We start from the raw sequence: 14236 nt of genomic DNA on the forward strand, positions 1-14236 counted from the left end.
GCTTATGGATGCTGTATAGTCACTGCATTCTGTGCTAATCAACATTGCCAACACATCGACAGATTAGCAAATAAAATCTATAAAATAGTTAGCGCTAGTTGTTATGGAGTTCTATATTATTTGATTGGCTGAAACCAGTTGTCTGTTAATAATTTATAGTGTTCTAGAGAGCTAGTTATATGTATCATAGGCCATCACAAGTATATTATCATGTTTGTAAACCATGTTGTTGGCAAACAACAATCTGTGTTCTGTCCTCCGTCTGTCTTTGTTTTCTGATCGACGTGTGTGCGTATCGCCGGTCCTCCGAGCATGCGACTTAATCCTTTTAAACTCTTAAATCACTCCATCAATAATCAGATCACAGCTGATGAGTGTAGAACAGCAGGTGGGACGATTCAGAGCAAGCAATACATTCTAGAGTTACAGCATGATGGAAGGAAGGAATGAGCTGTTTTCTTCTTATATGTACATTACAGGTACATTAAAGTTACATCATGTAAAAAGAGAGAAAGAAAGAGAAAGAAACAAACAAACAAACAAAGAAAAAAAGAAAGAAGAAAGAAAGAAAGAAAGAAAGAAAGAAAGAAAGAAAGAAGTAAAGAAAGAAAGAAAGAAAGAAAGAAAGAAAGAAAGAAAGAAAGAAAGAAAGAAAGAAAGAAAATAAAGAAAGGAACTGTTTTTCTTATATGTACCTTACAGGTACATTAAAGTTACATCATGTAGAAAGAGAGAAAGAAAGAGAAAGAAAGAAACAAACAAACAAAGAAAAAGGAAAGAAAGAAAGAAAGAAAGAAAGAAAGAAAGAAAGAAAGAAAGAAAGAAAGAAAGAAAGAAAGAAGTAAAGTAAAGAAAGAAAGAAAGAAAGAAAGAAAGAAAGAAAGAAAGAAAGAAAGAAAGAAAGAAAGAAAGAAAGAAAGAAAATAAAGAAAGGAACTGTTTTTCTTATATGTACCTTACAGGTACATTAAAGTTAAAGCATGAAGAAAGAAAGAAAGAAAGAAAGAAAGAAAGAAAGAAAGAAAGAAAGAAAGAAAGAAAGAAAGAAAGAAAGAAAGAAAGAAAGAAAGAAAGAAAGAAAATAAAGAAAGAAAGAAAGAAAGAAAGAAAGAAAGAAAGAAAAGTAAAGAAAAATAAAGAAAGAAAGAAAGAAAGAAAGAAAGAAAGAAAGAAAGAAAGAAAGAAAGAAAAGTAAAGGAAGGAAGGAGCTGTTTTCCTCTTATATGTACATTACAGGTACATTAAAGTTACAGCATGTAGAATGAAAGAAAGAAAGAAAGAAAGAAAGAAAGAAAGAAAGAAAGAAAGAAAGAAAGAAAGAAAGAAAAGTAAAGAAAGGAGCTGTTTTCTTGGTATACATTAAAGTTACAGCATGTAGAAAGAACGAAAGAAAGAACAAAAGGAAAGTAAAGAAAGAAAATTAAAGAAAGAAAAGTAAAGAAAAAAAGAGAAAGGGAAAAAAATTCATTCTTCGCATTTTCCTCGTGACGTTAGAAAGCTGGGATCAGAACGCAGGGTCAGCCGTGATGCAGGGCCCTTCGGAGCACAGAGGTTTAAGGGCCTTGCACAGGGGCCCCAAGAGTGACAACTTGACGATAGTTGGGGCCGATCTTCTGATCAATAACCAAGACATTGCAGTGGTTTATTTTTTTGAACTTTGCTCAATCAGGAACCTGGGCCACTAATTTATCCATTTTTGACTCCCAATATACACAGTAAACATGACTATTCAGTAAAATCGTACATTTTGCCTTACAATCAGCATTTAACGGTGTTCCACTGATAAAGAGCCCCCAAATATATATATATATATATATATATATATATATATGTTATTAATGATAGGCTAACCAAATAAACATTATTTCCAGGTGCATGGTGTCCCCTGGGTGTTTCTATGAAATATGCTATGCTTTTAAAACAGGCTAGCTGGCTATATAAAGAACAACACCTAATGGCTGCAAATCAGAGGCACAGCAACAAAGTGATCCTACTTCCATTTAGGACTATTAAATATGCACCAGCATTAAGCAGCATAGCTGTAATATTTGCAGGGTTGCTGCTGATGTGCTTGTAGTGTTCCACTTCTGAAACTGGAATGCAGGGGATATATAGTGCAAAGATTTGTAACGTCTCACTTTTTCCCCTCCTTCGGGACAGTGTATTGATTTCTACACCGTAATGCTACGCTCGCACCAGCGCGTGACAAACCGATGATTCGTTTCCTGTGTGCACAAAAAAATGCAGTTTCGAAGACAGTGACAAGTGACATCACAACCAACTATATTTCACTGGAGATTTTCTCGATCCTGTGGTAAAGCTACAAATTTAAAATGCAGGCTGAAGTTCGCCTGGAGACGAATCTTATGGTATCTGGGCTTCATCAGATACAATATGAGTTTTTATGTTTAATTATTTCACATCTGGAAAAAAAACTATTGTTAATGCTGTTGTTTCTCATTATACTGTTAAAGTTTAAAGGCTAAGATGTTTGACTTTGGATCGAAAGGTCATGAGTTTAAATCGCAGCACCACCAAGTTGCCACTGGGGGCCCTTGAGCGAGGCCCTTAACCTTTAACTGCTCAGGTGGACAATATGACAAAAATGTAAGTCGCTTTGGATAATGCCATAAATATAAATGTATCATGATCTTCGTGAGATAATTTAAGAAAGTTGTGATTCAGAGCAAGAACCAAATTCTAGTTATAGCGTGAAGAAAGAAAGAAAGAAAGAAAGAAAGAAAGAAAGAAAGAAAGAAAGAAAGAAAGAAAGAAGCAGCACAGTGAAATTCTTGCTTTGGGGTAAAAGAACAAGGTACTGACAAGGTTCATGATATGATCACACAGGGTTAAGGGCCTTGTCTAAGGGCCCCAAGAGTGGCACTTTGGCGATACTGGGGCCGAACTTCTGATTGGTAACCTAGACATTGCTCAACCATGCCTGGGACACTAGGACATTCATGCCTCCCAATATACATAGTACACATAAAAAAAAAAAATCAACACTAATCCTTTAATAAATCAAAATAAATATCAAAAACAAGAGGTTTTTTACTTTTCACATGTACATTACAACACAGAGAAATTCTTTACATCCCAGCGATGTTAGGACGCTGTGTTAGGGGCCTTGCTCGAGAGCCAAAGAGTGCTTGACACATTTAAAACATTGTATTAACCCTCCCTATTCATAACTTGCTCTTCATTTGATTGTGCAAAAGTAAGGAAAGAAATACAAAAAGTTTTAGTGATCAAATATCAGTGAATCCACCATGACTTTACTTCCACATACAAAGTTCCAGAATATTCCAGTGATGACATCATTATTTATTTATTTTTTTGCCGATTTTGATCCAACTCTGATTTGGATCCAATGTTTTAAACAGCTTTTTTCTCTCACACACCTCTAGACTGGAGAGGCTGAATAGCAAAAGGCAAACGCTTCATATTTCAATGAGTCACTGGGACGGCGTGCAATTAATCAAGTAATTTGGCGTGATGGATCTTGACCTTGCCTCATGTCTACCTATTTAATCTTTAATTACCATGCTGAGGGATGGAACGGAAAAATTTCATTTCTGAATTTTAATCTATCAAAGATTTATCCGCTTGCCGCTTAAGCGATGTCATTTTTTCCTCTATTTACGCTAGCATGAAACTTCCAGACCGGCCCGCGAAGGACCACTTTCCCCCCGAGACAGGACTAATAATGTTTCTTTGTCATTAGTAACAGGGCTGAAAGCCGCTTTGCGCTGACCCCAGTTACTGAGGAGTCCCTTGGGGGGGCGCAAAACACAAAACTTGGTGCACCGGTGCAGCATCAGGCCATTCATTAATTAATAAGTAGAAATAAATGCTACTTTGTCATGTTGTCCTGTTATTTTAATTTCAAACATGAGACTATTAACCAGCATGCTAGTTTACTGTCAGTGCCTCTAACACTTGAGTACGTGCTCGGCGAATTTATTTACGGTTACTGCATGGCATACACAATCTTTGACTATAGTTTATTTATAGACGTATATATAACTGCGTCTACGGGAGCCACGTGACAAAAATCTCCTTTTCCATTTGGACTCCAGAGAACTTTCTTCCACTCATTCACTGCACAATTCTTGTATGTTTTTTTAGCTTCAGTGGAATTTGTTATAAAGCAACAAAAGGAACATGCATCTGTCTGAAAAAACATAAAACTGTCGGTGTATCCACACTTCTGGCAGGCACCGTACATCTCGCCTTTCTTCTACTTTTGCATCTATATGAACACTCGTGAATTTTGCTACTCCTACCCATGGATCACAAGCATCTCATCTCCATTCATTCACTTCTCCACGCTTCCTTTGTAAAACGCTATCATTTCTCAGTCGTCCCGCCGAAGCCTCGCAACACGTTAGTGAAGGATCTTTCATCCCGAAGTGGTGCTTAAACATATTTATAAGAAATCTCATTAGCTCATTTCAAAGCTTCCAATGATTTCCTGTTAACCTTTTTTTCGCCAAACACAGTCAAACATCCAAAACTGATTTGACCTTATTTGGAAGTCTTAATTAATTTAGAAGAATTTCACTCAGAGAGAACGACCCGAGTCGTCCTGATAAACACAGAGGAATTAATTTAGTGCTTTTCACATTTTTTTTTTTTTTACATTTGCTGGCGACAGATAAAAAAAAATGATATTGATGACAGGCAAATTGTAAAAGGTAAAAAAAAAAAAAAAAAGTCTTTATATGGATAAAATTGCGGATTTACAGTTCTGGTAAAATAATGAACTTTGGGGTGGCAGAGTTGAAGATGCTGACCTGATTAGAAATGAGTTCATTAGAGGGACTGTGCAGGTAGGATGTTTTGAAGACAAGTTGAGAGAAGAGCAACTGTGATGGTCCATGTGGTCATTAGGAGGGACTTAGAATATATCAGCAGAAGAATGAAGAGGATGGGAAGTCCAGGCAGGAGGAAAAGAAGAAGGCCATTAGGAGGTTTATGGATGTGGTAAAGAAAGACATGCAGGTGGTTCATTTGAAATAGGCAGATGTAGAGGACAAAAGAAGAAGAACAAGACCAAGACAAGACCAAGTTGTGATTTAAAAGAGCTCTTACAGCTGGTACAAAGCAGAAATGTAAAGGGGTACCTGAAAATCCTACTAACTTCTTCTTTCGGCTGCTCCATTAGGGGTCACCACGGAGGATCATCCATCTCCATACCACCCCTGTCCTCTACATCTGCCTCTTTCACTCTTTCTCTTAACTACCTGCATGTTTTACCTCACCACATCCATTAACCTGCTCCTTGGCCTTCCTCCTTTCCACCATCCTGGCAGTTCCATCCTCAGCATTCTCCTACCGATATACCTCATGTCCCTCCTCGGCACATGTCCAAACCATCTCAATCGGTCCTCTCTCACTTTGTGGGGTCCCTCTAATAAACTTGTTTATAATCCTGTCTATCGTCGTCACTCCTAATTAAAAACTCAACATCTTCAGCTCTTTAAATAACAAATAAAATTGCACGATCTTGTCACAAAGTAGAAGAACTTAGTAGTACTCAACGGACCAATTAAAATGACGATGGCAATGGCGATGTCGACTCTTTTGCAGAATAAATACATTTAATTGGGAATGTCAGTGTCAATTAAATTATAGTGGTAAAAAGTACATTTATAAAATTTGAATTGCTTATATCTTTGATATGAAAACTAGAAAGTAGCCAAAAATTTCTTAGGAACACTAATAATGTACATTTACTCAAATACTTTACACCACTGACCCCAAAAATCAGGAATCTTATCAGGACTTATGATTCTGCAAACCCTGATAAACTAAAATGTTATTCAACAAATAATGATGTTACCCTTCATTATTAGATTTATAAATCACGTATAAAGTTTGTATTCGCAAAGAAGGCGTGGCTTTGATGGTGGAGGCGTCGTTCTGGCTGCGTTAAAACACCGGCGCTGTTCACTTGTCTCTTGTTTGAGAAGTTTATGCTGGGATTTGATATAGGATTCTACAGTAGAGAGAATTTCCCTAAAGACACCGAAAACCATTGACTCTGTAACGTTAATGAAAGGGGGAAAAAAATCCTCTAGCTTTTCTTGCTCGCAGACAAATGAATAGGGTGTCATGCTAACTGCCTACCAGCAGCCTCCGGTGTCCAAATCTAATTAACTTTGGTCCGTCTTATTGGGAAAGATAGTAATTGTTTCAGCAGTATGCCAGCGAAAGAAGCTGAAAGTGCAGAAATTTGAAGGCAAATTTAGATATTAGCCTTAAGAAACCCTGCATTCAATTGCCTCAGAGCGATGTTGGGAAGAATGTGCAGGGAATGATTGGAATTGACTTAAACACAGGACCTGCTGATTATACACAAGGTCTCAAGATGAAGTGAACACGCCTTGTTGTCTTTTTGAACTTTATGGTGTAAAACTGTACGACCGATACAGTTAGAAAACCAGAGAAAATAGATTTTGTTCCTGTTAGAAGGATGTCAGCGTTTGTGATTCGTCTCTAATAGACCTTGTCAAGCTACGAAAACACTCAAATATTTTTAGGCTGAACTGAAGCTTTTATAACCTGAATGCTGTGTAGGGTAAGAAAAAATACTGGATAAATACTAGATCTCTAAAAGGGAAAAAATTGAGAAATAGAATGGAAGGTAAAAGAAAAAAAAGTGTAAAAGAGAGAAGCCCGATGCACTGCTACAAAAGCGTCTGACTTCAATGTGAGAATGGCAGCCATTTACGCCCTTGAACTGGTTCCAGAAAGTCTGGCTAACTGCGGTGCTGCTAAAGGCCAGGGCTTGGCTGACAATCAGACTTTTACAAAATGAAACAGAGGCTAAGCTGGGTGCCTGCAGTGGTCAGGATACCAAGAGAAAAACCTGATAAATATCAATTAAACAGTTATTATTCGGTCTTTAAAAATGTGCACGAGAGACCAAAATCTCAGTCTAAAGACTTTGTGCTACTCCTAAACCTAATTTCAGTTTACTGGAGATCTCCTCTGAGCTTCTTGTTTCACAAAATGCTAGCATTGAGACACCCATGGCAATCATTGGAATGGGTCAAGTACAGCAGGGGGGAAGCTGATTACACTTAGTGACTGTGCAAAGACTTAAATGACCAAGAAGACATGACTGGATGCCGTGTTCCTGCCAAAATCGTGAATATTATTGAACTTTGACAGATCACATCTCAAGTATCACCTATTACGTGTCCTTCTGATAGATTTCCATCATGGAAAAACATACAATACAGTTGCTGGTATGCCACATGGCTTTAATTTTATCATTCAAGCCATAAATTCCACAATCTGCATTGTGTTTTAGGGTTTAAGTGCAAAATGGGGATCTACTGGGGCACATTCGGAGCAAGATATATTCGCAGAGTGTGTTTCCAATACAGCACATTATGTAAGCATTCCCCTCCTTGAACTACAAACTGTGGAAAAGTTCAAGGGGGGGTGAATACTTATGAATGGTTACAGAGGAGTTGATAGCTTAGCGGTTAGGGCATTGGACTTTAAATTCGAATGTCGTGAGTTAAAATTTCAGCCACATCAAGCTGGGCCCCTGAGCACGGCCCTTAACTCCATAGCCGCTCAGTTGTCTGAATGAGATAAATGTCACTTCGGAAAAGGGCGTCTGCAAACTGCCATAAATGTAAATGGTATGTATATTTGTTGACACTTCAGGGAAAGATAATATTCATGGGCTTGGAGTGTGACATAATACGCCATCCAGTGCAGTGAACAGTGTCTGGAGCTCCACATTGGAGAGACAAAACAACCACTACATACTGTACCTACACAGAAAAAGCAACACCTCTCGAACGGAAGGAGGCCATCTATAGTTTTTTTTAGGTGGAAAATCCTTCTCACAATAAAGGTAGGCACAATCTGTCTCCTATTTTTTATGCTGCTCTTTCATCCATCACTAAGAAGATCCAAGACCTCCACCAGAAAAGCTCCCACTCCTACAGACCCTGATTGCTACCCCCTATACTTCTATACTCTCCCCTTACTCTCCTTCTCAGGGGTAGTTACATCCCATCGACTCACCTTACTCCTGAAACCTCCCTCCCCACTCCAGAGCTCCAGGAGTGCAGAGGGTTAAAGGCCTTGCTAAGGAGCCCTCGTTTGGCAGCTTGGCCGTACCGGTGCTTGAACCCCTGACCTTCCGATGAGATACCCAGAGACTTAACCACTTAGCCCACCTCCCCTGAAGAAGCTGCTTGGATGAGAAGTGAAACATATCGATCCAACCAGATAGCAGTCCAGCTGACATGAAACTCCTTCAGGAAACCAGTGACTCTTCACAGACACACGCCTGCGGTGTTTTCTAAAAAATTAAATTGGGACTAATCTAAACTGGGATCTCCTGACTTAAAAAAAACAGAAAATCATGCTATCATCGTAATTCAAACCACCCTTTTTGCCTCTCGACCAAGCAATATTTATGGCTAAATGAATCACATGATTGTGTGTTGTAATTCTTTCATTACGATCGGCTGAGATAAAAGATTTAGGATGCGGCTTCAGCCTAAAGCACTTATTACGCAACTGGCCTATATCATGCATGCAGATGGGATTTGTTTTGCTTTCCGAAATATGGGCTGAATCTGTCGTGCGTCCAAGACAATAACGATGGCTATACTCACGAGAAAGCCGGCTATTAGAGCTGGAAGGTGCGCCTGATTACAAGGATAGCGTTTTCTTCCAAAGAAATCACACAGCAAATGAATTTCCAAACTAGTAACATTCAACTCCTTTGAAAGAGCCAAGAAAGTCCGATCTGCTTATGGTCAAACGGTTCAGTCCTCAACCTGAGAATGTCTCCTGGTCTTGCTGAATCTCTATTACCAAAATCCAGCACAAAGCAATTGGACTCACGCAGCCAGGAATCCATTCCGCAAATGAGAAAACGCACCCTTTCCACTTATTGTTTATTGGTAATTTTTGCAGCTGGGGTGATGAACCAAAGACTAAATAACTTCTAAAATGTACCGGCTGGCAGAGCACATGGGACGTTTTTGGGCCGTGTAATTTTCCATGTAAAGTGCGCCATCACTCACCGTCCTCCGTGTGGGCCTCATTTCCCTCCTCGCATTCTTCGTTATCTATCAGCGAAAGGAAGACAGGAAGAGAGACAGATTGAGCATGACTGGCTTGATAAGGATAGTATTGCAGTAAAAGTGTTTGTTTTGCACAGATACTGCGCAGACACTGAATATCATAACAGTATAGTCACAGCGAGAGAAACGACGATTTATATTCAACCTTAACGTCAACGTCTTAAAACGTATTATATTGTATACGTATATTCGCAGTTAATATAAATCACAGATTCCACAATTACGCCCGAGTTTTAGAATGTTTTAATACATTTCCGGGTTTGATCATTTTTTTTTTTTTACTGTTAAAAATGCAAATTTAATCCGACTTCTTTTTGCAATATGCAAAGGCACTTGTAAATATTTGCTTGACTCAGCTCAGTTATGAAGGTTATCGGTTGAATTTCTACCTTTGCTGCGGACCAAATTTATATGCAATCAGAAAAAAAAAAGCCCCAACAGCCAGGCTTATTGGAATCCGTTCCATTTTTACACATTAATTTAGGCTCCTCTACGAACGGTGCGAGCTGCTGAACGACTGTACTACGAAATGCATAACTTATAAAACATAGTTTATTATCCGTCTAATAGCGCTTCTTTTCTTTTTTCAATTTTCAGAAGCTGCTTCCACTATTTGTACCTCGAACTACATGGAAAAAAAAGTCTTTTTTTTATTATGATTATTCAAAACGTGCAATTAAATGCAATACCAAGTGTAAATTAAAGTATTTAAATATCTGTGTACAATGCATAATGTAAAAAAAGCTTTTTATATGCTACTATCTCCATGATTTCAAAATGCTGACGTTGTGTGGACGGAGAAGTTGTAGCTCAGGAGGAAGAAGTTGCTTAATATTAAGATGTTGTGCGTGATGTATCGTAGCACAGTATATTGTATATTACTATATATACCATATATGATTACCTACTGCATCTTCTGTACATTATTCACTCTCACCCCTGTAAATATGGACCTCATACCCTATTTATAACACTGCTATTAATTGTAAATAGGCCACTTATGCACTTCTGGTTAGATGCTAACTGCATTTCATTGGCTTTGTACATGTACCTTGCACAATGACAATAAAGTTGAATTGAATCTAATCTAATGTTAAACTTCTGATTGAAAAGTTCAAACCCCTGCTGGGCCCTTGAGCAAGGCCCTTAACCCTCAATTGCTCAGTTGTTTCAATGTGATCATTCAAATTCGCTCTGGATAAAAGCATTTTCCAAATGTAGATGTTTCTCTGTAGATTTTTTGGGAAAAGGTAGCTCAGGGGGATAAGACTTTGGACTTCCAAACGGAAGGTAATGGATTTATCACCCAACAACACCAAATTGCCACTGTTGGGTCTTCAAGTAAAGCCCTATAACTCTCAGTTTCTATAATTAAGATAACTCTGGATAAGGGTGTCTGCCAAATGCCATAAATGTAAATGGCCTGGTGGTGCTCCATTTTTTTTGTCTGAGCTTCTGACTCACTATACACACTGAAACCTTCACTCTTTGTTTTGTTCATGCTTAATTAGTGGTAAACTCAAAACTCCTACACTGGAATACACCAGAAGTCATACTTTTTAGCTTAATTTTTACATGACTGATATTTTTTCAATAGAGTTGTATATATGTATGCTTGCGTTTAATGTATTGCAATAATATCATTACACATACGTTTAATTACACAGCATGAATCTCATCTTCTTCTGCTACTTCTTTTTCTTCTTTGTCTACTTCTTTTCTTTATATCATTATTCTTATTATTGTGACTATGCTTATGTGTATTTATGGTTACTAGTAGAGGTTTAATTAAAGTGGAAACAAAATGTCCAAACAGCTGCTTTAAAGTCTACAGCTGTAAAATACCTAATAATGTTTTTTTTGTAGCCTGACAGCTGACAAAAACATCTGTCACTGTTGTATTAATAAAACTTGATGGAAATACACTGGTTAAAGGGTTAAAATGCAACAAATTGACCGATAGAAATCGTCATACAGCACACCAGAAATGAAAAAATAATGCTAAATAAGTAAAGGATAGTTTTATACGTCAAACTGTCGAACTAAACTTCATGTAAAACAGATTGTTTTTGTGGTTACGCCTCCATCAACTGTCACTTCCTCTTTCTCGGAAGTAAACGGTAGCACGGATGCATTGCAAAGAAAAAAAAAATCAACAGCTAGTTTTCATTAAGTACTAATCCTAGCAAATAGGTTTCCTCACTTCCTGCCATCAGGTTTGTCCAACACACACACACACACACACACACACACACACACACACACACGCAAATCTTCAGGGACCAGATTGTGCTCAGGAACTCTTTCGATTTGCCTGTGTCCAAGTCCATTTTAATCAGTTACACGGCCTCCCAAACCAATCAGCTTCTGCGATCAATCAATTACACCACGAGTTTGTGATGAAAAACAGAACGCTCCTTCAAATAAATTAAAAAGTCTCACTTGACGGAGCCTTACCTCGGATCACCTGTTGGAAGGACGTCCGTGGTAAGACAGTAATAGGACCCTAAAATCTTATTCAAGATGAAAATAAATGTCTGGTTGCCCAGATTGGTCACTGTTTTACAGTTTATAGCATGAGTATTTAACTTTTTAGAAAAATATTGGTATTTTTGTCCATGATTCCGACCTGGCTCGATTGAGGAGCACTATCAGGTCTAGCGTTCCTGACTGACGGTTTGAGGGAAAGTCATTTGAACAGTTGATAACGCCAACATATACATGTTGAGCACGAACCTGATCCACGGCATTTCATACCGATTCAGCTCATTGAACAATTCTCAGCAGTTGTTGTATAATGGGCTTCTAATTGGCAAGAAATAAATACTAAAGTTTTGGATACTAAAAAGTCGCCTCTGTTAAACAGTGGATAGAAGAAATGGTAAAATTATCACATTTGGAAAAAAAATTTTTTTGCTAAACAAACTGGATCAGTTTTATAAGACTTGGCTTTCTCTTTCTCTTTTATCATGATAGCACAATTTGATTGTGTAAAATTTATTATCCGATTACTATTTTGGTAGGATTTAAGTCTCTTGAGTTTTTCTGCTTTCTTTATAATGTATTTGATTTAATATTCGTTGTATTTTGTTGTGTTTTCTCCTTGCATCAAATAAAGAATCAAAAAACGTTGATAAATGATTGTCGGATTCTTCTAATAAGATTTTAAATGATAACTTCAACATGAGTTGAGTTTGGTCTCTTCCCTGTCTTCCAAAGCTTATCCTTAGCCATCTTGATCTTTGGCTTCCTCATTAGGCATAAACTTATAGAGCCAAATTCAAAATGTATAATCATAATCTACAGATTTTCATGAAGCTGCTTTCTTACATTGTCCATTAAATTGAACTGAATCTGTAGCGATTATCACATATATAAACTGTTTAGTCGAGAAAATGGAGAACATTGGAAAAGACATCATCAGATTTGGAGCCATATTGGAGCCAGTGAGTATCGATTCAAACTGTCGCCATGTTTTTTATTCGCCCATTAAATGAAAAAAAATCAGCATCAGCATTGTATTGATTTGTCTATATTATTGTATATATAATAATGCATACATTTCATTTTGAAAAAGAATCAAATATTTCCCCCTTCATTGACATGCTGGATATCATCTAAACTGCATTACTATAGGATGTGCCAGATCATCTGTAAAAGCTGCCAAATAGTGAGGACAGAAGCCATCTTGGTAACTCAATCATTTCCTAAGCAATCATTATACTAGCAATATGTTTGACTCATATTTGGAAAAATCTCACAGAGGAGTAAACTATACAGAAGTCATTGGAATAACTGTATAACCAGACGACATTTTACACGTAAATACTGAGGCAACTTTCGGAGCCGCCAACTCGTCTGAATACGTCCCTATGGAAACATCGCTTATATCTGAAACGAAACCAAGAAACGATTTTGTGCCGCGAGACTCCATGGAAGTTAGCTGCAGGTCTTTGCGACTCCTTGGTTCCTGCAGGGATGATGATGAGCTGCAAGAACTGGGCTTTTCAGGCCTTTTGTATATTCGCAGAATTTTTATGAGCGGTGCTGTCTGCCGCCCCAGTGGTGCTAAATTAGTCCTATTATGCTTCGCTCTCACAATGCGAGGCGATATTTCAGCTTTAGCATCTCAAAGTTAATTTCAAATGCCACACCCCCCTGTTGTGTATATCTAACCATGGAGAATAAAACTGAAGCAAGTGAAGTAAAGAGGAGAGAGAGAGAGAGAGAGAGAGAGAGAGAGAGAAAGGAGAGAACTGGCTTAGTGCCAGACAAATTAGCACTATGCTGCATTATATTAGCAAATAGAGTCCTTAATGTCGAAAGAAAATCAACCCGCTGTTAGTACACATTTAAAAGACCATTTGTCAAAACTAAACATGTACCATGAGAAAATAGTATTTTTTTTAAAGAAACCCTGAAGAAAACTCAATTCCCTTCTAGTTCTCAGCAATAATAATGGACGTGCTCTGAAGCATGCAAAATGGCACATGCGGTGGCGCTCTGAAACAGTCCCGTAGTGTTCCTGATGATGTTAACCTGCCATGTCCCATTCAATATTCATTCTCTAAGGAGTGACAGCGAGGCGTGTTCTGCTTTCATTTTCACCCCCTTTTGGCAGCCTACAACCCCCTGTTGTACTGCAGCAGACAGCATGTACACACCCGCTAACAGCTGACTTTACAAATTACAGCCTTTCTCCAGCGCAAACAGTGGAATGGGAAGGCCACTATTAAAGCTAGCGGGTGGTTTCCCTATTATGTGCAAATAGAACGTGGGAATGCCCGGCAAATATAGAAAACACTGCTGGAGGAGGGATGGAGTTAGGCGAGAAAGAGCCAGAGAGGACTGCATGAATGAACAAGAGCACAGTTGTGCGTAGACTTCATACCTAATCGCATAGCACTGGATAACTTTCGAGAAAAGAAAAAAAAAAACTAGACCCAATTTATAGACAGTGAGCACTAAGGCGTATCGACAGCGGTCGTTCCAATTTCAGAGTGAAAAAAAACCCCTGCGAGTTTAACAAAACTTGACACATATTGGGTTTCATTTACAATTTTCCAGTGCCTGAATTCCCGAATCGTTTTCTCCGAGAAGGCAAGATAATG

General features: G+C 38.1%; 1 protein-coding gene across 6 annotated transcripts in view; it reads right to left on the reverse strand.

Moving 5' to 3' along the window:
- The window catches only part of macrod2 (mono-ADP ribosylhydrolase 2), a 618133-nt gene that overhangs the window by 49477 nt on the left and 554420 nt on the right, over positions 1 to 14236 (reverse strand). For all 6 annotated transcript variants that reach the window (XM_046875066.1, XM_046875089.1, XM_046875058.1 and 3 more), the window contains exon 10: positions 9066 to 9110. In XM_046875066.1, coding sequence (XP_046731022.1) covers positions 9066 to 9110 — 45 coding nt within the window. The remainder of the gene's footprint in view (positions 1 to 9065; positions 9111 to 14236) is intronic.

This window comes from Silurus meridionalis, chromosome 2 (genome assembly GCF_014805685.1).
Source record: "Silurus meridionalis isolate SWU-2019-XX chromosome 2, ASM1480568v1, whole genome shotgun sequence".
Taxonomy (NCBI): domain Eukaryota; kingdom Metazoa; phylum Chordata; class Actinopteri; order Siluriformes; family Siluridae; genus Silurus; species Silurus meridionalis.